A 27,313-nucleotide genomic window follows, 5' to 3' on the forward strand; every position below is an offset into this window, starting at 1 on the left:
TTTGGAGATTATCAGTTTGTCAAGAGGTGACTGTGTTGGTTGACTGTGTGCTGAAGCAAACTGCTTATCAATCAATAGGTGAATTATTGTGTGGATGTGAGGTACACTTTGTGCTGGTTTTGGGCTCATCAGAGGAGTTTAGGAGCAGTGGAAGTTTCCAGTGGCGTAGGAGGGGGGGCTGTGTTTGTTACAGCAGAGGAAGACATACAGTTCAGATAGAGATAGTGTCTGTCTCCGAATCCAAACTGGAAGCTGGTTCCCAGAAGAGGGGCCTGAAAACTGAAGGCTCTCCCTCCCATTCTACTTTTAAATACTCTAGGAACAGCAAGTAGGCCTGCAGAGCGAGAGCGAAGTGCTCTAATAGGGTGATATGGTACTACAAGGTCATTAAGATAAGATGGGGCCTGATTATTTAAGACCTTGTATGTGAGGAGCAGGATTTTGAATTCAATTCTGGATTTAACAGGAAGCCAATGAAGGGAAGCCAATACAGGAGAAATATGCTCTCTCTTTCTAGTCCCTGTCAGTGCTCTTGCTGCAGCATTTTGGATTAGCTGAAGACTTTTCAGTGAGTAAAAACAATGGTCCTTTTCATATATATATATATATATATATATATATATATATTCCAAACTTTTTTTTATCATAACTATATATTTAGTGGCCTGTCATTAAATGTAAAAACTGGTGTATATTTTGAATTCAGAACTTTCATCACAAGCTGCAGCTTGTTGCTATTTCATCCTAAATCGGTCATGTGATGTGTAGGTGCGGCACATTCGCTGACCCCAGTGGATTGATAACACTCGCCTTCATTCCATTTCCTGAGTGTAACAACCAACCACCTGTGTGAAATCTGAAATGCCCATGGTGTTGTTCAAAATGTGCTCTGGGACAAAGCATCGGTTGCTACTAAAACAACACGAAATAAAGCTGGTGTTGTGCCAAAAAATGATTGTCTGCCAAAAACAGATTTCTGGTATTTTCCAAAAACTGATTGCTTGTATTTAAACTGCCATAAATAACTTGTTGGTCTATGTGAAACATATGTCAAATGTATCCCTCATGAATGATATCAAGTCATTTTGAGCCACAAACAACATTCCTGTAACAAGGTAGAAGCTGCAATCAATTTTTGGCACTGACTTTTATATCCTTTATTTATCCAGTTAAAAAAAAATCTCACTGACATTAAAAAAAATTTTTTTAAGAGTAATCTGGTCAAGAGGACAGCAGATATTGCAACAAATGTAACAATAGTTCTGTAAATATATTTGAAGTGAACAAAAAGGACTGGATTGGTTATAATGTAAGTACAATAAAACAGAGTTATAAAGATATTTGAAAAACAGGTCATTTTAAAATTTTATATATAACCCAATTTAAACCCTGTTCACCGAAGTCTATTTCCAAACATACGTAAAGATAGTACACATAAAAAACACAGCAAACATTGGAAATCAGCTTTTGGCAGGCGATCACTTTTTGGCACAACACCGGTCTGCGCTATGAGCTGAACCATTTTATAATGGTGGTGGGCGAAAAAACTGAATATATGCAATATTTTCAGTTTTTTGAATTTATATTCAATTTTAATTTTTACTAGGCTTAAAGTGTTAATGCTATCTTGATTTAATAAACAACACTGTTACATGCAAAACTAGGGTGGCACTAGGAGTAGCAAGAGATCATTTTAGGGTGGCACATGCCACCCCATGCCACCCCTGTAGATCCGCCCCTGGGTGGTGAAGGCGTTTTTCGCAGAGAAAAAAAAGTACTTTTGGAAGAGCTGGTATCGGTGACTACAGACGGGGCTCCTGCTATTATCGACTGACATACAGGATTCATCGCTCACTGTAAAGGTGACACAGAGTTCCCAAAATATATGCATTACCACTGCATCATTCACCAGCAGGCGTTATGTGCAAAGGTGATCGGATTTGGGCACATCATGACTCCCATCGTGAAGATCATGAACAGCATCGGCTCAAAAGCTAAACAAACACAAAACATTCAAGGTGCATAACTCAACTTCTGGGTAAAAGCTGTAGGTTTGTAAGTTGGGTTATTGTGACCAAATATTGGTTTAAAAGTCATGACTCGGGAGTTGGGTTGGTAACGTGCCAGGTTCTTCAATTCACTCCACAGCTTGACTAACTAACCTATGTTGGGTCATAGTTGGACAGCTTTAATAAAATATTGGGTCAAAATTTTACCCAGTTGTTAGGGTTGAAGATAAGCCTCAGAAGAAGCCACATCATTCTTCACAAACTGCCATTTTCAACTAGACTGTGACCTGATCAGATATCACTGGACCTTTCCACTACTATGAAATAAAACATGGTAAGTAAAAAGTGAAATCTAACAGTTTGAAAATCATAGGGTTATTTTTGATAATGCAATTTATTGGTTAATTCTAGAACTTTACCTACTCTTTAAAAGTTTTTTAACAGATAACATCAGCTAGCTTGTGATGAAGAACTCTATTTCTACTTAAAAATGCTTGATATAATCTTTTAAAGTTATTATTTGAAATGAGGCTGAGGTTGCTCTGTTTGATAAACTATTTAGAGATCACTGTACATAGAACAAAGAAAGTATGAGATTGGGTGTTGCATTTGTGGGAAAAAGGTAAAAAAAGAAAAGGAACACAGTCTATTTAAACTATTTAATTTAATTTAATTATATTATTTAACTTAAATGACCTCTATGTTGATAACAGCATCTTTTTATTTTAAAATTGAAAAGAAATGATAATTCGTCCCATTTAGATTTTTTAAAGATAGATTGCGCTACTTTGACCCCCTTTATTTCCCTCTTCACTAGACCGCGCAAAAGGCACGCGCATCCCTGCGCTTAGCTCGCTTGCTACTAATGAAATCGTGATGGCAACAGCAACATACGTGAGGATTTATACTGCCGCTACCAATATTTAGCCTCCATCTTCGATCCTCATTCTGAGACCTCGAGCTTTAAGGTCCGCCACTCCAACGTTTACGTGTAATCAAAAAAACAAAAACAAAAAAAAACAACAACACTAATTTACTGCCTTCTAAATATCGTTGGAATTAAGCCTTTTGGTTCTTAGTCAACACAGAAGGCTAAGTTGTTAAAGGGTTAACCTGGCGGGGCTGAGAATGTTGGCTGCACTCGGACCCTGCTCAGTATACAGGTAATCTGCTCTTCACTTAAATGGAGGCAGTGCTAGCTACTCTATGACGCTGGGTGAAAGCAGCCTGTCATCACTTCACAGACGAAAGTCACCAACTTAATTGTCTGAATGATCGGTCCAGGGTACACACGCTGTGCATTCACACTTGCTTATATTTGTTTTTTAACTTATGTCAATGTACATTCACTTTAATGAAAATTAAAAATGAGAAATGTTATCCTTGCTAACTTTTGAGTATTGTGATGGACCGAGCAGTGAAGGAACGGCAGGCACAGGTTAAAGTGCAAAAAAAAAAGTTTATTTATTTGACCCTAAAACAAACTTGGTTAAATTATACAGAAAATTCAAAATCTTCATAAAAGAGGTCAAAGTAACAGAACTCTTTGTTGCCAGAAAAGCTGGCAACAAACAATACTACTAACTCAAAAAATAACCTACCTACCTAAACGAGACAAAGAGGAAACTTAAACAGTGGCTAGTCAGCCAACAAAAACATTGAAAGGCGCAGAACACACAAAACCCAACTAAAACTAACATAACAAATTCAATTTCCCCCATGATCCAGAATTGTGATATGACCCAATTTGCAGGTCTCCATATAGGCTTGCTCCGCCCCTTTCCACCTTTTAGCTCATCAACCAAGGCACTGGGAGCAGCTGCCGCTCTGGTAACTCAGAAAACAAACAAACAAAGATTAAATCACACATACATAACAGTGTAAACTAAAATGTGCACACTTATTTTAGAATACAGTATTATTTAATTGTATAAGAAAATTAATTCTAAAACAAAACCAATTCTTTATTACCCTGTAAATTAAATCCTATATTAAAAGAAAGAAAAATGTAAGTGTAGTGTTGTGTAAGCCTCTATTGTAACACTGATGCTCCGTAGATATTACCACCGTGTGGCTGTAACTGCAGCCATCACAAGTATAGTAAGTTATTCTAAAATTAACATTAAAAATGTTTTAACTTTAATTATTTAACTTTAGAACATCCTTGAGGTACACCTGAGGGGATATCTTTGGTTGCCAGTCTTGAGGAACACCAGCACATATCCATACATGAAAGATGGAAGTTCCCGATACTTATTTTACACTTAATGGAGTGCTATGGAGAAAAGTGAGTATTTTTTGTATATAAACTAAATCAGTTATAAGGTTTTTTTGTTGTTGGCGGTGGTGATTTGTGTGTGTGTGTGTGTGTGTGTGTGTGTGCGTGTGTGTGTGTGGCATTTTCACTGTGGCTACATTTGGGCTTTTTGGTCAGAACGTCAGGGACACTGCGCTGTGCTGGCCCATGTAAAATGAGTCCAGTGGCAGCTCCTAAAGTGTGTGCGCTGGGGTGATGAAAACAAAGAGGATGAGTCAAAAATGTTTGTTTTCTTCTGTTTTTTTTCAAAGCTTCTGCTCTTTGTATTTGTTTATTTTACAAGAAATCTACAGAAAATTAAATCTTTTGTTTATCTAATTTTATTAAATGCAACTGTTTTTGCTTGCAGCCCAACTTCAGGAATAAAGTCAATTTTGGCATCATCAATAGTAGATCAGTTTCCATGTAGGACTGCTGTCACACAGGATATCTAAGTATCTACACTTAAATGAATACACACAACAACAATTAAAAAACCTGAATACTGGTCAGTTTTTCAGTCAGTATACTGAGTGTCATTGTGATTCTAAAAATAAATATACAGTTTGTATGTACTCAATTTCCATGTCTTCAGAAAATCTGGCAGACAATCATTTTTTGGCACAACACCAGCTTTATTTCGTGTTGTTTTAGTAGCAACCGATGCTTTGTCCCAGAGCACATTTTGAACAACACCATGGGCATTTCAGATTTCACACAGGTGGTTGGTTGTTACACTCAGGAAATGGAATGAAGGCGAGTGTTATCAATCCACTGGGGTCAGCGAATGTGCCGCACCTACACATCACATGACCGATTTAGGATGAAATAGCAACAAGCTGCAGCTTGTGATGAAAGTTCTGAATTCAAAATATACACCAGTTTTTACATTTAATGACAGGCCACTAAATATATAGTTATGATAAAAAAAAGTTTGGAATATATATATATATATATATGAAAAGGACCATTGTTTTTACAGACGTGTCTACTTTCTGATGAACAGGAGCAATGCACTTAACTTGGAGGAGAGAAAAAAAGCCTCAAAGTATCATTCCGATACAAATTTCAGAGCTGGTACTGATACTGTCAATATCTAGATCGATCTGCCCACCCCTATCTACCATTAGGCTGTGGTTGTGATTCTCAGTCAGATCGTACAGTCCACTATGGTGGTAGATTTACTCCATCTGTGCCTTTGTATTTCTTCAGTATTCTCTCTTTATACTGACTCCAGTTTTTAATTTCATGTACAGAACACAGACACACACCATGTTCACTCACCCGAAGGGTTTACCATTTTAGCCTCGTGTATCTTCCAGCATCCAACCGGTGTTGTGCCTAAAACACCTCAGCCTCACAATTATCTGCAGAACTCAGTACCAACTGAAAGTTCAATGGCCTGCTCATTCTCCACCCACCCTGCACACCAGCATATTCCCTCTCCGCATGGAAGATGAGTCCATTGCATCTCCATGAACAAACTAACACTGTGTTGCCTTTTCCGAGATTCTCAGTTCCTCTCAGAGTTCCTGAAAACAGTGGTTCTATTCTAATGGCGCTCCACCAAATGCAAACTTCCATCCATGATTCATATGGAATACCCAGTTGATGCATAAACAATAGGAATTTTTGAAACCTGGACCAGGTGTAGAAAGTGTAAACATAGTGTACATAAGCATGTTTCACTATGTTATTTAACAATATCTGTCAATTACTGGTCAACCTAATGGCTTTACAGCGAATGCTACTGTCGTAAATCAAAGAAAGGTGTCAGGAGGGCTCCTTGTCTGAACCATGTTACTTTTAGTGTGTATGGCAGATGGTGGATAAAACCATTGTCAGTATGAAGCCTGTAAAACTCTTGATGACTCTGGCTCGGATCAAAGTAATCAGATTGTCAGATTATAAATGTGACCTTGAGCTTCAGCACAGTGTCCATGAGGACCCATTAGGTGACTAATGTGTGCAAGTTTGGTTAAATTCTGACCACTAGTTGTGATATTTGTGATTCTTGTGAACTACAAATGGACAGACAGTTAGATGCCTCACCACAGCTCGTTTTGCTGGATGAGCTGAAAGCTCGGGACTATCTGATCTCCATGAGTTGCACTCCAGTGCTTCCAAAAGTAACATGAACAGTGGAATAATTATGGTCTTGTTTTTCTGCAATTTTCACACTTGGCAAAGACAGGTAGGTCAAGTGGGTCTTGTCCAGTGGCTGCCAAATAATGAGCTGAAAACATTAACAGAGGATTTATATCAAAGATTTACTTCCTGTGCGGCTCTCCAGCCACCTTCCTTTAACACAGCCAACTGATCATAAAAACATAAAAGCAGATAAGGCAGAAAGAAACATTACACAACAGTTACACAGTAATAAAGCATTGGCTGTTTTTTCACCCATCCTGTCCTTGAAAATGGTACTTCACCATTTTCAGAGAAATGTGCAGAAATGCATGTATGTGTATAGACAACCTCCCTCCTTCCCTCCCCCACATTTAGTCTGGTGCTGATTTTCATGATTTGGTAAACCAATAACACCCATATTGCTTCCACATTCAAAACAGCTTGAGATTAACCAAAATTGCCACAGTAACTCAGGTTTATTGCTCAACATCAGCATTTTGTGGCCGAACGTGAGGAAAACCCAGCATCTGTGGTTCCCACACAGTCAGAAAAGGGAGTAAATTCTAGATGTTGAAGTTAATTTACTGACTGCTGATTTGCTACTCTGTGTTTCAACCACACTGAGTGAAGCTCAGGCAGTGTTTGTCTCCACCTAGTGACTGTTCCACGTCACATGTCACATCTGAAATTTTTGTGGTGAGCAAAATCAGAGCAAGCACAAGCGAAAACTGCTTCTGGCTTAACTTTAATTCTGAAGAAAGCAATGCACATTTACAGTTACAGACACATTAATATAAAATGCATTAATATCATTCCCCTTAATATATAATTTTGTAAGTATTAAATGATCATGAGGTACTCATCACTTGAAGAAAAGCAAATAATTCTTCTGAAGTACATAAAAAAATAAGTATGAAATAAAGTATGCAAACTACACCATCTATCCATAGTGTTTCTTCACCGCAATTGCCGTACCATAACACATGAACACAACACTGAAAAAAGTACATGCATAAACAGAAGTCAGCGTGCGAGTAAATACACATTTATAGCATGACAAACCCCTCCCCTTGTTTAACTCCTAACATGTGAATCGTACACAGAGCCCAACATGCTGCCTTAAAAAAATATGATTTAACCAACTAGAGCATTATTGAAAAGTGTGTGTTTCTTCCCTGAGCTGGAAGTTTATTCATTAAAAATACCAATTACCCCAAAAGTTTGCACATCTGGTGAAAACTGAGAGCCCGCTCATAGTTTTGTGCTTCCTGATATGATGGCATGGTAGATCTGAGCTGTCAGTGGTACGTAGCTCTTGGCATTATCATCAAGGATGTAAAGAGGGTCCTGGATACGTCCTGGATCAAACCCCTCCTCCACTAATTTTACCTTCATCTGTTTGAAAGTCCCAGTTACTTCCACAGCGCTCTACACAGAAAGGAATCACATCAATATTGGATCAATGATAACTCTGTTTCTTTTCAAAAATTAAAACATGCCTGGTGTTTCATCCTAAACTGAAACTGAAAATTAAATTACCTGTATCCTTATAAAGCGAGGACGTGCATATGAGGGCAGGCAGCTGACCACATGGTTGTATATTTTACGTCCATCAAACTGGACTTCTTTCTTCGGAGTGACAGCCGCCATCCCTATCCGCCCCTCATGGCCTACATAGCAAAACAAAGGTGGTGATGATATTCTTATAGAAATCATGGTGAGCTGAAAAAATACGGAGAAAGTAACAATCACCTGGCACTTGGACTCCGTAAACGTTGGCTTCTTTGAGACAATCACAGATCGTCAAGATGTCAGACACCTCGGTCGTGGCAACATTCTCACCTTTCCACCTGTGGGCTCAAACAAGTTCCAACTTCATGTCTGTTGCAGGTCTCTGGTCTACCAGAGGCAAAACTAAAATGTGCAAGTTCATGCATGTAGAAAAAAAAAGTCCTGACAAGTATTGTGAACAACAAGTAAATGTCCTATACAACAATTACTGTACCACTTGTAAATCTGCTGTCAACACAAAACTGCTGTATTACTGTTAACGGTCGGGTTGTGTAATTAAAATAAACACAAAAAAAGAAATTTAGTTTGAAAGAGTGCTGTGTAACAATCACAGGTTGTGTTTTCACAGCAAAAGACTTTTGATTAAAATACTGAAGAAAATGAAACACATAATCAGGATAATAAATTGTTTCGTTTCAACTTTTTTTCTTTTTAAATAAACAGGTAATTTGCAGCATTCATATTCGTACATACTGTGGGGGGAAATAATTAATCGATGCCATGCTGAATTTGTAAGTTTGCTTTATTACAACAAAAAACCCCATCAGTCTCTAATCTTTAATGTTAGTTTGAGCTTCATGTAGAGAGACAAAATAGTAACAAAAAAGCAACAAAAAAACATATTACATAATAGTTAGAAATTGATTTGCACATCACTGAGTGAACACACTGATTCTATCAATTCCACATACGCCTGATCTCAGCTCATATGTGTACAGCACACTTGCCCAGAGAATCAAATTCTTCCATTTAAACCTCTCCACCACCACGAGCAAAACCAAAGAACTGTTAAATGACGTCTTGGACAAGGACATCATGCAGACCTGCACAGAGCTGGAATGGGCTACAAGACCATCGGCAAGATGCTTGGTGAGAAGGTGACAGCTGCTGCTGCGATTATTCAGAAATGGAAGAAACATTAAATGATCATCCGTCGTCCTTGATCTGCAGCACCATGCAAGATTATGCCTTGTGGGATGAGGATGATCCTGAGAAAAATGGAGGATTAACCCGAAACTGCACAGGAGGAGCTTCTTAATGATCTGAAGACATCTGGGAACACAGTCACCAAGAACACCCCTGGAAACACACTGCACCATAATAGACTGACATCCTGCAGTGCCCGCTCAAAGAAGGCACATGTACAGGACCATTGTAAGTTTTCCAGTAAACAATGACTAGATGACTAGGAGAAGGCTTGGGTCAATGTTCTGTGATCAGATAAACCCAATATTGAACTCTTTGGCATGAACTCGACCAGTCGTGTTTGACGGAAGAGAAACGCTGAATATGAGCCAAAGAACACCATCCTCACAGTCAAGCAGGGAAGGTGGATACATTATGCTTTAGGACTGTTTTTCTGCTAAGGGTACAGGATGACTTCACCACACTGAAGGGCAAATGCACAGGGCCATGTACCATAAAATCCAGATCTCATCATCCAAGAAACATCTCACTGCTGTGGTTGGGAACTAGGGTTACTCCACCAACTGCTAAAGCCCGATTTAGACTTTTGCAGGAAAAGTACATCATAATTCATGACGTAATCAGAAACCCTCCAAGGTGAAGACTGCAGGTGCACACCAGGTTACATGGAAGGTTATGGCATTATGACGTAGACTACCTGCTGAAGCATAACTCAGGCATAAGGCATGCTTTGCTTGGGGATGAAATACTTATTCACTTAATGACATGCAAATCAATTTTTACCTTTTATGCAATATTTTCTTTCCTAAATAGTTGCCTGGTATTCTGGTTTCTCCATTAAAATAAAAATACCATAAAAATTAGAAGACTCTTCTTTTTCTTTTTTTTTTTTTTTTTAAAACGAGCCAACTTAACATATTTAGCAAAGAATCAAATAATTATTTCACTCACTGTATCTTGTAATAAAGCCCGTTAGAATTAGGCGTTTTATGCTTTTAACAGTGGAAAGTCAGCCACCTCTTTATGTTTCATCCATTTGTTGAAGTCACATTTGTATTTGAATAATAAGGCTGATGCATGAGTCTGAAAATCAGTTCTGTAAACAAAAAGAATTTTCCAAATGAAATCACGGTGGGTTCAGTACCTGAATGTGTCACCTACACGATCCTGGAAGTAAATAAAGTTATCTTTGTCGATCCTCATCAGGTCTCCCGTGTTGAAATAAAGATCGCCCTTCTTGAGAACATTGCGAAGTCTCTTCCGCTCAGTTTGTTCTTCATTCTGCGCGTAGCCAGCAAACGGGGCTAAGTTTGTGATCTTTGACACCAACAGTCCTGGTTCACCTTTAAAAAAGAAAAGTGAAGATGATGCACGTAACTCGCAGAGAGTTTGTGTCCGCTGGGACGGAGTCCAGGCTCCATTGCAGATGGATTGATGGATGGATGTGCCATTCGCATGAAGAACTGCAGTTATTCTTTACCTTTGCGCGACTCAATGCAGAGGCCGTTAGCATCTCGTACTGGCTCATCTCGCTCTGTGTCATACTTAACAAGGGTGTAAGGGAACAGCTTCTACAGGAGGATAATATGAGTTCAATACAATATTAAATCAACATAAAAAGTACTATCTACGCACATAATATCTCTTTTTGCAATAAAGAAAATACTTTAAATAGTTCATAAAATCAAGCTAATTTATAACATGTACTAATCTGTCAGGTTTGCTTGCACACTTTTCGAAGATTAATTATTTTAATAGACAATCTGTTAAATATTTAGTAAATCTGAAAACGTTCCATACATATAAGATTAAAGAATGATTGTTGTTGTTTTTTTTTTTTACCCGATGAAAAAAGTGGACTCGTCCAATGGCTCCAATTTTCCCCACGTAGTTCAAAAATCCCACATTTCCTTCAGTGGAGGCGTAAAACTCTCGAATCTGAATGTTCCCAAAGCGGTTAAGAAACTCTTTCCATATCTCTGCCCTGATGCCATTGCCAATGGCCAGTCTTACTTTGTGGTCCTTGTCATTGTCTTTCTGTAGTTTGAAATAAAAAAATAAAGAATGTGAGGCTTTTTGCGAGTGCGGCAGAAATACATAGTGTCCTATTCAAGAAAATTTAAACTATCCATGAGCTTAGTTAATTTGTTTTTAAAGTTGCCATTTCGGGTAAGATAACAACTAGCTGAGAAATGTGTGTATCCATGGGCACTCAGCAAATCGCCATCTCTGGTGATCTTTCGCCCTTAATACAAAAAGATAAATACACCATGTATGTATCAATCACAGAGCAGCACTAGTACCAACTGACTCTAAAACAAAAGAAACTAATCAAAAACATTTTTAAGGGATTTGAGAATAGCAATGAAGACTGCAGACTTTATGAGCACACTGATGTCTTGTATTAAAAAGACATCAGACATCTAATTAGGCCTTTAATTCCTAATTTCTGTAAGTATGTGATAATCCGACTCACAACAAAAATATTTCAGTTGGATTGAACAGTACTCGTCACTTTAAGTACTGTACATGTAATTTCTAAGAAATATCATTTGCTGAAATAAAATTGACCCTTAAATTAGATACAAGAAGATTTGGTATGCAAAGTTACTTGATATGGCCGTCTTAAGTAAAGGCCAGCATCTATTCCTAGAGGTGACCAGATAAAGACAAACCACCTCATCGGGCTCGTGCAGGGTCACGCAGTAAAATGAGACCGCGCCTCATGTGATGCAACTGAATACTCTGAATGGTATACACGACTGTTTACAGTAGTTCTAAATAAATACAAATACATATTGAAAATATCAGAAACACATGCAGTTAGTGGTGATATTTTAAAAAACAGCTTGATTCTTGTTCTGCAGCTCAGAACCCCGCAGATACTGGCGCAGAAACCTGGAACCCGATAGTTGAGATTTAACGATTTCTATTTTGGTAAGCCAGCTGTGCTGAGCTTTGGGAATGTACAGATTTGGAAAGTTATCTCTGACTGGATAGGCCTCAGCAGCAACTTGCTGCAACTAGTTCCCAGTATTCTGCCTCTGCAGCTGTCTTGAAGAGCAAGTTTTACAGTATCTGAGAGAGACGAGGCGTGGTGCCCGTAAGCGTCCCAGCCAGCGACTCCTGCGAGTTTATTTGAGCTGCAGACTCCAGAATCATTACAAATGTGACTTTCAGCAGCAGATAAAAGTTATTGGACCAAATATACATGTTAAAGTACCACATTTCAAACAGCAGCATGCATAGTTTACTGTATACATGATAAATTCTTCACAACTTAACTACAGTTACAGGTAAATGCTGTCCAAGAAATTATTATTTTAAAGGCCTTATCTATTCAAGTTTCAACACCCCTGAGTAAGAAGAAGTCCACCTTAAATCCCTGCAATCGGTCAATGTTTGGCCCTAGTACTGCCACTTTCAGCGATCACATTATCAAAACAGTGCTGCAGAAGCTGGAATACAGTACTATGAAAAAGTCTCGAGTTATCCCCCATTTTTTTATAGTTTGTTTCCAAGAAGCCAGAATTTCTTTTTGTTTGTTTTTCTTTTGGGTTTTTTGTTGACATAGGAATCATTCAAGCATAAAAGGACACCTAACACGACAGATGAAGCAGTCTCATGTCTACACAGAGCAGACAAAACAACTTTAACTTCTAACTTTAGGTACTTTGTTGCTCGCAGTCTGTCACAAAAACCACAGTTTGTTCCCATTTATTTAGTTGAACCAAAAAGTGATTCCCAAAGAGCTATTAGCTAAAATCTTGGCATATCTGAGGATGGTGTGCAGTGTGTTCTTAAAAGAAATCTGAGGAAACTTGACAAATGAAGGTCAAAAGAAGAGGTGGCAGGACAAAAACTATGAACAGTATCTGAAAATTATGCCCTTGAGAAACAAGAAAAAAATCCACCAAAAAACCTAACATGGAACCAACCAGTCAAAAGTTTGGACACACCTTCTCATTTAATGGTTTTTCGTTATTTTTACTACTTTCTACATTGTAGATACTTAATGAAGACATCAAATATATGAAGGAAGATATATGGAATTATATAGCAAAGAAATAATTGATACATAACTCTAAATATGTCTTATATTTTAGATTCCCTCTGCTTTGTTGACAGCACTGCAAACCTTTGGCCTTCTCTCAGTGAGCTTCATGATGTAGTCACCTGAAATGGTTTTCCCTTCACAGGTGAGCCTTTTCAGGGTTCATTTGTGGAATTTCTTGCCTTCTTAATGGTGTTGGGCCCATCAGTTGTGTTCTGCAGAAGTCAGGTTGGTACACAGCTGACAGCCCCATTTGACAACTGTCAGAATTCATATTATGGCAGGAACCAATCAGCTCTGTAAAGAGATATGACTGTCCATCAATACTTTGTAGAACTGAAGGTCAGTCAGTCTGGAAAATTGCTGAAACTCTGAATGTGTCCCCAAGTGCAGCTGCAAAAGCCATCAAGCGCTATGACGAAACTGGCTCACATGAGGACCGCCCCAGGAAGGAAGCCCAAGAGTCACCTCTGCTGCTGAAGATAAAATCATCCGAGTCACCAGACTCAGAAATTGCAAGCTAACAGGACCTCATCTCTACATCAACTGTTCAGAGGAGACTGTGCGAATCAGGCCTTTATGGTCAAATAGCTGCTAAGAAACCATTACTAAGGAAAAGCAACAAGCAGAAGAGATTTGTTTGGGCCAAGAAACACAAGTAATGGACATTAGACCAGTGGAAATCTGTGCTTTAGTCTGATGAGTCCAAATTTGAGATCTTTGGTTCCACCTCCCAAGTCTTTGTGCAACACAGAAAAGGTGAACAGATGGTGTCTACATGCATGGTTCCCCCCGTGGAGCATGGATGAGGAGGTGTGATGGTGTGGGGGTGCTTTGCTGGTGACACTGTTGGGAATTCATTCAAATTGAATGAATTCACACTGAACCAGCATGGCTACCACAGCATCCTGCAGCAACATGCCATCTCATCTGGTTTGTGTTTAGTTGGACCATCATTTATTTTTCAACAGAACTATGACCCCAAACACACCTTTAGGCTCTGTAAGGGCTATTTGACCAAGCAGGAGAGAGATGGAGTGGTGCACCAGATGGCCTGGCCTCCACAGTCACCTGACCCAAACCCAGTCAAGATGGTTTGGAGTGAGATGGATTGCAGAGTGAAATGCAAAAGGGCCAACAAGAGCATCTCTGGGAACTCCTTGACTTTTCATTTCAGGTGACTACCTCATGAAGCTCATCGAGAGAATGCCGAAAGTGTGCAAAGCAGTAATCAAAGCAAAGGGTGGCTACTTTGAAGAATCTAAAATATAAAACATGTTCTGAGTTATTTCACACCTTTTTGTTTACTGCGTAATTCCAGATGCGTTCATTCATAGTTTTGATGCCTTCAGTGAGACTCTACAATGTAAATAGTCATGAAAATAAAGAAAAAACATTAAATGAAAAGGTATGTCCAAACTTTTGACTGGTAGTGTACATCTGACCTTTCACTTGATCCATCTATTGTTCAATGAAGCCTGACCAGAAAGGTCTCAGAGTAAAGGTGCCTGACAAGAAGCCATTCTTAAGGAAGGTCAGAAGAAGGAAAATTACAAAAGATCTAGACTGAAAATCAGTGGTAACAAGTCTTAATGGAGTGATGAATCCAAATTTTAAATTTTTTATTCAAATCTGTGTGGAGAGGTACACCTATTCAGCAGCACCTAATCACTTTGGTGGCTTGAGACTTTTGCACAGGAAGAAAAAAAATCATCACAAGGACTCTGTCTGTGTCCTAGTTACACAATACTGTCAGTCTTCAAAATGCTTTGACTGCAAACGCACTGTTCCCCTTAAACAATCCTAATACATTCTAACTGTTACAAGTGGGAGCCTATTAGAATCCTTTACCTTTGGTGCACAACAGAGGTAACGCATCACCTCTCCAATGTACTGGATAACAGTCACGTTGTGTTTCCTGCAGTCATCCCAGAACTGAGAGGCAGAAAACTTCCTCTTCAGGATTATAGTTGATCCTGAAAGACAGAAAAATACATTATTACACTTGAATAAATAAATGCATGCATATGCAAATTCATCTAGAAATGAGAGGCAATTAAATCATTATGGAAATAGTGACTCCATCTAATCCAATAGGATTAAATTCACTGCCACATAACTGCATGTGCTAAATAACTAAACAGTGACTGCTCGGGGCAGTGCTGAATCTCTCCTAATAAGCGTGCAACGTGGCTGCTTACCCAAACATATAAGAGCTTTGTGAACCTTGGCCTATTTAGAAAAAAAAGGTGTTTTATAGGATCTGCTCAGATTACAGGTTCACAGTGACAAAAGGCTCTTTCACTTGGATTCCACCAGGGTTACAAGAAAGAGAGACGGCGCAGGGGGATCACTTTTATTTTAGCAGAAGTGAGTTCACTTGTACTTTTTTTTAATATATATATTTTTGCTATGTACTCTCAGCTCCCTGAAGATCTCCATGATCTTCAGGGAGCACAGCCGGTGTCTACTTGTGGTTCAAGAGAAATCAACTGCTTGTGATGATGCATTTGTTTTAGCTAATCCATTTGGGATTTGGGTGGTTTATTTAGCTTTACAGCACAAGTAGGAGAATGTTCTTAATCACTTAATCCATGGATTACAACTATAAAATCATCAGACATGGAGACACAGATTCTACTGTGTGTCAGTACCTTATGGCAGCAATGTGTACCTGAATCTGACGAAAAACTGTCCATTACATTTATGCACTAAATTTGTGTGAAGGCCTACTCTAATTATAAATGAATCCAATCATTTTAGTACAATAAAACCAAGTTTTGCTTCATTTTCTTGATTTTATCGTACAAAATGCCATACCTGCAACCAGTTTGCTTGCAAACCAATGTGGATTGTTGGACTTGTTTGCATTAAAAACTACTGGCTTACATCTGGAGCCCAAATGCAGTCCACTTTGCAGTCCACTTTGTGGACTCACAGTTGTACAGGGATGTAACTAAACAGCGCTTGCTATCTCAGTAGAGGATGAACCCAGCTCTCACAAAGTCTTATTTTTAACTCTAAATCACAGCTACTGCTCAGTCACCTCACCTGTCTCAATCGTGCCAATGAACCCAACAGCAAATCCAGCTGTGTGATACAGAGGAAGGTTGAGATAGAAGACATCACTAGATACTACACCGTTTGATGACAACACAGCCAGAGCTGTTAAGATGCGGTTCTGGTTGACCACAGCTGCCTTAGGAAGACCTACAGAGATATAACAAGCCGCAAAGTCTGAAACTGAATGACACTTTTAATGTGATCAAAAGGACAAAGTCCTGCCACGTACCTGTGGTTCCAGAGGTATAAATATAAACTGCAGGACTTTTAAATGTGATGTGTGACCTGAAGGATCGAGGGATGGGGTCATCCGATGCCTCCTCGACTTCATCAGAGAAGCTCTGGATTCCAGGCGTGTCACTGTGTTTGGACATCAGGAGGACAGTGACACCCTGCTCTATCAGGGAGGGCAGCACGTCTTCCACGGCCTCCTTTAGCTCTGGAAAGGCACATAAAGCACATTCATAAGACAAAGCAAGACAAGCAAAGCAGTGTCATGCAATACTGCAAACTTTGGTATCAATCTGATTCCAAGCAAATACGGGGCCAGTAATCCTGATACCAATACTGATATCAACTTTGAAAAATTTTGAACACATTTTAATGGTTCTAATTTTCACATTAATAAGTTAACACAACAAAACAGACCTTTCAGCTTTCCACGTGTTTTGAAACTGGGTTTTTTTGGAGACCCGGAATGTAAACATGCCTGTTTCTAAAGAATTTCAAGTCAGCTTCTGTTTAAAAGTGTTGTAGGTTACAAATAAAATAGCCATGAATGCCAGCACATTTGAGGTATTTTTTTTTTTCATTTCACATAATTCAGGGCTGAAGTGGATAGAAACAAAGCATCAATCCTACTGCACTAGTATCGATCAGATACCACTATCAGTCCTATTAATATATGAATTGATCTCACCTCTACTGTAAAGCCTTGTTGGAGGCAAGGAAAACCAAGCCAACTCCACAAGTTCAAAGTTACAGCTCGGTTTAATTAAAATCTGTACTGAATACCTGAATATGTGGATCAAAAGATAAAGGGGTGGTTGACACTATTTGAGCTTCTTAAAAAGCAGAAATGTAAAAATAAAATTAAAAAAAACAGCTTTGAAGCAAGCACATGGAGGCATACCTGCGGCTGCTATCAACACTTTAGCCTTGCTGCAATTAAAGCAGTGCAGCAAAGACTTGGTGCGGATGTTATGATTGAGGAGAGCTACAGGGGAGCCCAGTTTAGCCAAAGCCAGCCAGGTAAACAAGAAGGCAGGTTCGTTCCCCATAAAAAGCGCGACGGTGTCCCCACCTTTATACCCAGCGTGAGACTGTAGCGCGTTTGCAATTTTGTTACTCCTCTTATCCGTGCAAGCGTATGTGTAGCTTTCATTTTCAAACACTATGAACGTCTTGTCTGGATGCGCCTCGGTCTGCTCCAAAAAACGGTCCAAAACAAAGAAGAGAGGTCTCCTTCTGCGCCTCGCTACAAACTTTACCAAAATACGCACTAGATCCCCGAAATACACAATGTCCATCCAGACATAGGGGGAAAAAGTTTTGAGTGCAAACGGTATGATGAGGAGACTTGCTAAAATGATTGAAATATATATTTCCATCGTGATCTCTTTTTTTTAAAGCTTGGACAGAAAAATGTGAAGCCCCTGCTGCAAAATGGGGAGTGTTGCAGATGAGGGTTTTGCTGAGTGGGGCGGAGCGTTTGTTTCAAAGAATGCGAAAATTCATAAGAAAAACAAGTACTTGGAATCACATCAGTGAGAGCGGCAGCAGCAGCTACTGTAAGAGACGCCAATGAAACGCGCAAAGTAGGACGTGCTCTCTAGATTGTAGCTGACAGAGCAACTTTTAGAGAACAACAAAGTTTTAGGGGGGTTTCTAACGTGGCATGTGAGGGGTGGCGTGGGTACGTGCTACACAACATAACATCTTGTCTGAATGGATGGTGTTCACTGGGTGTAGAAGTCAAGTTTAAGGTTTGTATCCTGACTGAAGCTTCATCATTAGTCAAAGAGTCAAATAAAATATGCTATTTGTTTATATAGCCTACAGTTTGGTGATTAAACCCGAGTTATCAATTAAGGCTTAAGCGCCATCCATGGAGTCACATGATGAATATACGCCCACCAGCAAATATCTAATCAGCCAATCACGTGGCTTCAATTCAGTGCATTTAGGCAGCTGAAGTTCAAACTCAGCATCAGCATAGAGAAGAAAAGTAATTTAAGTGACTTTGAATGTGGCATGATTGTTGGTGTCAAATAGGCTGATCTGAATATTTCAGAAGCTGCTGATTTACTGAGATTTTCCCATGCAACTGTCTATAGGGTTTACAGACAATAGTTCAAAAGAGATGAACTATCTAATGAGTTCTCTGGCCCAAAATACCTTACCTTGTCAAAGGTCAGAGGAAAATTGCCAGACTGCTTCATGCTGATCAGAAGGCAACAGGAAATCAAACAAACTCTTATTACAACCAAAGTACGTAGAATAATATCTCTGAATGCACAACACATTGAATTTTGAAGCAGATGGGTTACAGCAGCAGAAGCTCACATCGTGTGCCACTCCAGTCAGCTCAGTGACTGGAGTGATGTTCCCTGGTCCGATGAGTGCTGCTGCAGTCAGTTTGTAGGATCAGAATTTAGATTAAATGAAATGAAAATGATGATGTATCTTGCCTGTATCAACAGTTCAGGCTGGTGGTGTTATGGTTTGGGATGTGTTCTTGGCACACTTTGGGCACATTAATACACATCATGGATGTGCAGCTGACAAATCTGCAGCAACTATGTGACGCTATCATGTCAACGTGGATGAGGATATCTGAGGAATGTTTCCAGCACCTTAGTTTATGTCACGAAGAATTAAATTAGCTCTGAAGGCAAAAGGGGGTTCAACCTTTTACTATCAAAATGGACCTAATAAAGTGGCCAGTGAGTATATGAGTGAAAAAATCCTTCTTCTGCTCACAGAATATTGGGTCATTCCATCTCAAATCAACACAGGACTTCTCCTTCACCATCTCTGATTCATGGCGATGTTTGAACATGAATATCTCATGAATATCCAGCTTTTATGCTGGACTGAGCAAATGTCATAGCTGCAACAAAGTATCTGTTTCTCTCTGTATATAGTCTAAACCAAAAACTCGAAATTCTGAAGTTTCCAGGTGGTACTCCTATTCTAACTGAAAAAAATACTGTAATTTTGTTAAATATATACGTAAATTTCCCGACAATCCTCCATACTTCAGAAACAATACCAGTATAAATTACTCCTGTATTTGGTTGAACTTCCAGTCCAGGTGACTACATCCTTTTTTATTACAGTCTGTGACAGGAACACTCATTTACTGCTCATTGCTAAAAGAAAACAAGTTTGGGGAACCACTAGTCTAGTCTTTTATAGTTGCTGTATTATTATAAAATTAGGTATATTTCTTATCTGAATCTTTATCTAATGTGTAACCTGATATTTGATACTTTGTCTTTGTAATCTTTGCCTCTGGTCCTGTGGCCAACATGCTGCGTGCTAATGATTGCATATTCATACAAAAATACTCACACACACGTATATAAAGTTTAAACACGCAGCCCTATGTCGGTCTGTGTTGTAACTGTTGTTGATTTTTCTTTGTTTAGTCTGAGCATTTTGCAAACTGTTGTAAAATTCCTGCAGGTGGCGCTCTTTTCTGTTTTGGCATTCAAATGTCATTCATTGTCAGCAGTCTGCTGCTGCTGAAGCCTTTCACTTCCCAACATCTTGCTTAAGATATAAAAAAAATAAAACAGGACTGGGTAGGGAATAACTCTACTTTCCCCCTAACTTCATAAACATCATAAACATTGAAATCACAACTGAATATTAAACAATGTTTACTCTTATGCTGCTGGCTACTCTTATTTGCTCTATTGTGCAGATTTGTGAACATGTAAAAGATGAGTAAAGATTTTAAGGGAAATGTTTTCATGCCTCAGAAGATGTTAAAAAAATATATTTTTTAATAACTTTTATCACATTTATTTATTTCATTGCCATCTTTAATGATGAAAAGTACCCTACGCCCTAATAACTAATGGAATTTTTGCCTTTTGAAACTTGTTTCACCTCAACCCTCCAGCCGGTTTGACCTCAGAGGATTAAAGTTTGTTTAAATAGGGTATTCAAAATATGTGCCCCAAGATGACTTTCTTGAAGAAGAACTTTGGTAAAACTCAGTCCAGTCATTGTTTGGTCAGATAGTCCGCGGTCGTCTTTTCTTCATAATCATATCAATTTATCTGCCACTAAATCTGCACAGAGAAAATGTGGATGGATATTAGAGAAGGATTGCTACATTTTTAAGGAGTCTGGTAAAGAAACATTTCTGCATACTTTTGGCAACGAAACAATTCAAAGTCCTCTTCTGAGGTTTGTCGAGGTGGGGTGTTTACTGGAGGAGTTCAAAGATATAGACAGTCTGTTTGTGTTGATGATCAAAAGGTACAGTGGAACAGTACGTGCAATAGCAATCAATGATGGGATTATGTGTGCACGAAGGTACCAAGGTCAGACAGACATCTGACAACCACAAAGGGGTAATGAGGTCAGAGAAAAAGAAAAAGAAATACTTGATTGGTGTGCAAAACGCTAGTGTGCAGGCTGGCTCTGTCCAAAGGTACAAAAGCCTACTAAAGATAACCAGCATGCTCCAAAAAGACCACACTGAGGTTCCTGAGTTTGTACGTGCTAGACTACCTCTCCTTTAAACCACGAGGCAGACTTCAGGGACTCGCTGCACTTTGTACACCAGCTGTGCATTTATCTACTTCTTTCAATGCTTTCCCACACCTTTTTGATAATGAATGCATGAATGGAGCCTGACATACCTATGCATTTCTAATACCTCGTCACAAAATTGTCTTTTTGACTTTTTTAGACTGGTGGATGATGCTGTCGCAAAGGGATAGAGGGGATAGGGGTGGGTGTCTGAAGGCATCATCAGAGCATATCCTTTGAACTTTGGGCATCAGCCAGAGATTTCTTTTTAGAGAGCAAGGTAATATCCAGGGTCACTGAGGTCTCCAGGTTGTGAAACTCTTGTGAGCACAGTCCAGGGAAGCATGTGGTGTCCCAGCCAACCTCTATGAACATGGCCTCTCCTGTTTTCACACTTTTAGGCGCTTTGTGAATGACTGATTGATACTGATCTCAACAGGCATCTTGTACTTTTACTTTTTTTATAGAGCATGCATGACAAACTTAATCCTGTTAGTCGCTAAGAGTAGGACTGCTCTCAAGAGCTGGGAACAATGTACTGGTTTCACTTTGTTTCATTTAAAAATACTTTTCACCATTCATGCTTTTATTTTGTAATTAGAACAATAAGCGGGGTTAAGAGATCTTTAAAAGGAAAAACATTTTAACCCTCGTTTAATAGCTGAATAAAATCTTAAAACAGTGGTGGGCTGCTTGCTTTTATTTGTTTTTAATGCGTTGTGTGCCGAAGCAAAGAAGATGCACCCCTGTGCACTGAAGTACAAAAAATCGTTTTCATTTCATTTTTTAATCATAATAATAATGCTCACACGTGAGAATCTATATTTGTACCGACAACCGGTTTGCAGCAGGTTTGCATCATGCACAAACCCGCTACAAGCCTGCAGTATATTTTTGCCCAATGAAAATAGCGCTTTTCAGATGTTCACGGAAACTTTTAACGGCGCTGGTCCACCTGATAAGAATGTGCTGGCGTAAGGGATTGTGTTTCAGAAACGCGTTTTTCCTCAAGTCACGTTGCCCCACAACATAAAAGCGACCAATGGTCTAAGAGGCACGTAGTCCCACTGCTATAAAGTTGGCTTTGAGCTGAGGCGTCTTCATTCATGAGCACACTGAGAGGTGGATCCTGCGCTGCCGTTTGATTCCACTGACACACTCACTATTACGTTGGACAATGCTGCGAGTAAGATGCCTGAGAGGAGGTAGCAGGGGGGCCGAGGCTGCCCATCTGATCGGAGCAATGGTTGGTATTACGGTGGTTTAATGTCTTCTGTGTCTCTCTCTCTCGCACGCTCGCTCACTCTCTCTTTTCTTTTAAGCGGCGGTTTTGTTATAAAGCACAAAGTCAGTGAAAGTGAATAAATATGATTAAATTTGGCATTTCTCTTCACATCTGCCGCTGCACTTCATTGGTTTGTTCATTTGTTATTTGTCTAATTAACACTAGAAGCGCTGAAGCAGTCATAATGACCCCGTTTGGAGGTGACTGTTGCAGAAATGAAGCTGAGGGAAAATGGAAAGATATTTTTTTTTTAATCCAGCGCTGTTTGAACATAAATCGTAATTGCACCGATTATTTCCAAGAAATCTTCCTCCAGTGACTGGCGTGATTTTCTTAACTGCTGACAAAGCTTTTTTTTTCTTTTTCTGGTTGCCTGAGTGACAGTGAACAGCTGTTTGGCACAGATGCGCTCTCAAACTCAGTGACACTGAAGCTGTTCCCGAGCCAGCGGAGGCCACACTGTAGCGCCTATCTGTGGAGATAAGGCTTCTTAATAAAACGTGTACTTTGGCACCAAACCAATCAACCTCACGGAAGCTTTTTCGCTTTGAAACCCAAGGAGCCTGAATGTGTTATCAGTTAACACACAGATCAGCCGCTTTCTACGTGAGCTGGGGGCATTGAAATAAAAATAAAAATAAACACACCACTAAATAGAAATTTCATGTAGACCGATCTGTTACTGCACATAGTGTAAATATCTACTAAACTGACCCAAAAGGGGAAAAAAAGATCTATTAAATCCAAAGATTTTATGCAAACGTACATGAAATTTTTGTTCAGCAAAATATATATATATAAAAAAAATCTTATGTGTTTTCACTTCTATCAGCTTGGCCGGGCGGTGAACGGATGGGTGCAGAGGACCCTCCAAAGCACTTCAAGTGCAGCAGCTGCACAGCCACAGCATGTAGTTGAAGAGGAACATGTTACTGAGCCCGTTCAGCAGGAATGCCCAGTCTGCAGCTACAATGAATGGGACCCTCTGGAGGAGGTGATTGTGGGGCGAGCTGAAAATGCCCACGTGCCTCCCTTCACTGTGGAAGTGAAAGTAAGCAATGCTCTCAAAAGATGCTTTGACTCAAAGCATCCTCGTCATTTCTCTCAGCTGTCAGATTAACTCCATGTTGTTATGCTGCAAACCTCTCATCAGGCTAACACATATGAGAAGTACTGGCCCTTCTACCAGAAGTATGGGGGCCGGTCTTTTCCTGCGGACCACTTGAAAAAAGCTGTTGCTGAGATTGAAGAAATGTGCAATATTCTGCGTCACGAGGGCGTCGTCGTGAAGAGGCCAGAACCCCTCGACTGGTCTGTGGAATACAAAACACCAGACTTCACCTCATCAGGTAAAGAGACAGAAAAGTGCACCGGTAATGCTGAGCAGTACACTTTTCATGACTCCTCTCAGTGTATGTGTGACATAAAGGTGTTAATGCATCACACTGCAGCTTATAAATGAGTCTTTGTAAAGTAATTCTCTGCTGTTGACCCTCTTGTAGGAATGTATGCGGCCATGCCCAGAGACATCCTTTTAGTGGTGGGAAACGAGATCATCGAGGCTCCTATGGCGTGGAGGGCTCGTTTCTTTGAGTACCGAGCCTACAGACCTTTAATCAAGGAGTACTTCAGAAAAGGTGCAAAGTGGACCACTGCTCCTAAACCAACAATGGCCGACGATCTGTATGATCAGGTGAGGCCTTAGTTTGGGAGCTGTAACATAGCCAGGTGGTCATTTCTCAAGGCAAGGACTTAAGTCAAAGTTGCATTAACACCTAAACACCTTGTTTATGTTCTTTATAGCACACCTAAGCTCTCTGCATCAACTTTTTTATTACTCTGTACATGATAGCGTGACAGCAGGCTATCCCCTATATCTCAAAACGAGTGTAAATTCTTTTTGTGTGTGTCCTTCAGGATTATCCCATCCGCACAGTGGAAGACAGGCACAAATTAGCTGCTCAGGGGAAGTTTGTGACCACGGAGCACGAGCCCTGCTTCGATGCTGCTGACTTTATTCGAGCTGGGACGGACCTCTTTGTTCAGAGGAGCCAGGTATGAAGGATATTTTGCTTATCTTATGACATCCTATGGGTGATATCTTATGCTGAAATGGTAGTCACATCCAAAAAAAAAAAAAAAACCCCACACACGCATATATAGATCTGTCTTTTATCCACTGCACTTACAGTTAAAAAGAATGTTTCTCTGAATATCAATGTGAAGCTTGGATAAGCCCCTAAAACCTCTCCTTTCACACTGCTTTTTATTCAGGTTACAAACTACATGGGAATTGAGTGGATGCGGCGTCATCTGGCGCCAACCTACAAGGTCCACATAATCTCCTTCAAAGACCCTAACCCCATGCACATTGATGCCACGTTTAACATCATCGGGCCAGGACTCGTGCTGTCAAACCCAGATCGCCCATGTCGCCAGGTACTGAAAGGCAGGAGAGTGCTGTGCTGCCCTCTTCTGGGTACACTTGTACACACCACCACCACAGAGTGGCCCACACTCACCAGTGCTCTTTGTCTTTTCCATCAGGTAGACATGTTCAAGAAGGCTGGCTGGACAGTTGTAAAACCACCAATACCTTTGATTCCTGATGGTGGGTACTCAAGGCAAAAATTATTTTCTTTCACTCACAAAAAAAGATGATATTTTGATTGTTTTTTTTACTGAAAAAACCCCACTCTCTTGCTGAGCAGATCACCCACTGTGGATGTCCTCCAAATGGCTGTCCATGAACGTCCTGATGCTGGATGAGAAGCGTGTCATGGTTGACGCCAATGAAACCACCATTCAGAAAATGTTTGAGAACCTCGGTGAGCCTCTATAAGCACCTCCACTTTCATCACCTTATTTATTTTTAGATAAACTCAATTTCAGTAAAAAATAAGAAAAAATGCTCCATAACTGTGTGTGTGTTTAAATGCAGGTATCAAGACCATAAAGGTGAACATTCGCCATGCCAACTCCTTGGGTGGTGGCTTCCACTGCTGGACAACCGATGTCCGCCGCCGTGGTACCCTGCAGTCCTACTTTCACTAGCCTTGCCAGAAACAGGCAGTTTTATTGAGCTTTGAATATAAAGCCTCAGTCCGGAATCACTGCAATAATCCATTTTTATTATCAGTCAGTTTTAACCCATCAGTCAACGAAGGCTGAAACTTTCCTAAACAAAAAGGCAATCTTTAAACCTATCTTTTTAAAAATGTGTATTCAGGTGTCGCCTGCTGAAACTCAAAGTTTGAATTCTTTAAACTGGCAAAAACAAGTGATGGAGAGGAATAACGAAGACAGGTGGCACCGAAGCCTTCACCGGATTGTGTCTTTATATAGTAAACAAATATTTATGGATTGTTTTGATTTGACATTGCTGCACATCACAGTGCCTTTGCAGACAGCTTTGTTTGGAGACAAATAGAATATACTGGATAATCTCAACAGCAACAAATGAACATCACTTGAATCAGTGATCTCAATAATAACTGCATTTCTGGCCTGGCTGTTGTGAAGTTGAAGTGTTTATGGCCTTTACATCGAACGCCAAAGCTTTGAGGACAAGGTACAATTTGGTATGTGAATGTCATCAGATTAGGGCACAGGAGGAGGGAAGCCTCCTCATGAAACCTTAAAACCACGATCCTACCTTTTTCAAAAAGAAGAAACCAAAACATTTTTTTATTTAAATAAATGTATAAAACTTTTATGTAGGTCATTAAACAATATTGACTTCTTTTTACCGCTTATTATTTTTGTAAAGTTTTCAGTTTATTGAAAGGAGAAAAAAAAGTTCTGTTTATATTTTCCGTATTCTTTATTGGATTTTCCCAACAATTCCCAAATGCATGAAAGTATGTGGTCCATATCAGATTTTGTATACCTTTTTCCTCTGCTGTTTTCTCCTATTGCAAATCTGGGCCAGTTATATGCTAGTAGTCATTCTCACTAAAACTGCTTGGCTGCTTTTTGTGTCTTCAGGATGGAAGATGTTTTCTTGTGAAGATTTCTGTTTTTTGATTCCTTTGCCGCTGACAGGGTGGGATGTAAGGCATTAGCCTGTCTTGATATTTATTGTGAAACAATAAATTAAAGGGACGTTGTGGCTCAGCAGAGGAATGCTAGTGGTGTTTTGTAATGTGCAATGTTAATAAATTAAAGCAAGTTGTGTGACACAGCTGTGATTCTGTATTTGCATTTCCATCCATCCATCCATCCATCATGAGGGTACAGTCTGTAACAGGGCTATCACAGAGAGCTGGACAACCATTCACTCTCACATTCACACCTACAGCCAGTTTAGATAATAACCAATTAAGATAACTTGAGCATATTTTTGGACTGTGGGAGAAAAATCCGACGCAGGCACAGGGAGAGCATGCAAACTCCATTTTAATTATACATTATATTTTATTAGGGCCCGAGCACCGACAGTGCGAAGGCCCTATTGTATCTGCTCCGTTTCTTCTTCTTCTTCTTCTTCTTCTTATTATCATTATTATTATTATTACGGCAAATGAATCGGCCTTTTGAGGGCCTAAACATGCTCAAAAACTCATGAAATTTTGCACACGCGTCAGGTCTGGTGAAAATTTACGTATTTTAATGTCCGTAGACATGTCCAGGGAAAATTGGCTCAGTAGCGCCACCTAGAAAAATGAGAAACGCGAGCCCCCGAGATGGGTATGACCTACATGTATAAAACTCGGAACACATATCTAACGTTAGGAGACGCACAAGAAAGTCTATTATGGCCATGTCCTAAACCCAACAGGAAGTCCGCCATTTGGAAGTGAACGTGACATTTTGGCTCTAATTTTGCCATTTCCATGCCTCGAACTTTTGCGAACTCCTCCTTGGGATTTGATTGCATAAGCTTCATCTTTGGTCAGTGTCAACTACACACCTGGGCCATGTTAAATTGCGGAGCTTTTGAGTTTTCGGGACACGGTGAGGCCGTGGCGCCATGGCGAATTTCGATG

General features: G+C 39.7%; 2 protein-coding genes across 2 annotated transcripts; one reads left to right on the forward strand and one right to left on the reverse strand.

The window, feature by feature from the left end:
• Nucleotides 1-7,164: 7,164 nt before the first annotated feature.
• Nucleotides 7,165-17,959, reverse strand: LOC116311732 (very long-chain acyl-CoA synthetase-like). Its single transcript, XM_039608484.1, has 10 exons — nt 17,403-17,959; nt 16,500-16,709; nt 16,259-16,417; nt 15,059-15,183; nt 10,996-11,190; nt 10,634-10,724; nt 10,298-10,496; nt 8,188-8,285; nt 7,975-8,105; nt 7,165-7,863 (listed from the first exon to the last, which is right to left on the reverse strand). Exons 1-10 carry the CDS (start codon nt 17,878-17,880, stop codon nt 7,687-7,689), a joined length of 1,863 nt encoding a protein of 620 aa, XP_039464418.1. The 5' UTR covers nt 17,881-17,959; the 3' UTR covers nt 7,165-7,686.
• Nucleotides 17,960-22,101: 4,142 nt separating this feature from the next.
• Nucleotides 22,102-26,508, forward strand: gatm (glycine amidinotransferase (L-arginine:glycine amidinotransferase)). Its single transcript, XM_031728853.2, has 9 exons — nt 22,102-22,286; nt 23,158-23,376; nt 23,479-23,674; nt 23,828-24,018; nt 24,243-24,380; nt 24,600-24,764; nt 24,873-24,936; nt 25,037-25,153; nt 25,267-26,508. The coding sequence occupies exons 1-9, from the start codon at nt 22,218-22,220 to the stop codon at nt 25,377-25,379; spliced, it is 1,272 nt and encodes a 423-aa protein (XP_031584713.1). The 5' UTR covers nt 22,102-22,217; the 3' UTR covers nt 25,380-26,508.
• Nucleotides 26,509-27,313: the final 805 nt, after the last annotated feature.

The sequence above is a fragment of the Oreochromis aureus genome, linkage group 1 (assembly GCF_013358895.1).
Source record: "Oreochromis aureus strain Israel breed Guangdong linkage group 1, ZZ_aureus, whole genome shotgun sequence".
Lineage (NCBI taxonomy): Eukaryota > Metazoa > Chordata > Actinopteri > Cichliformes > Cichlidae > Oreochromis > Oreochromis aureus.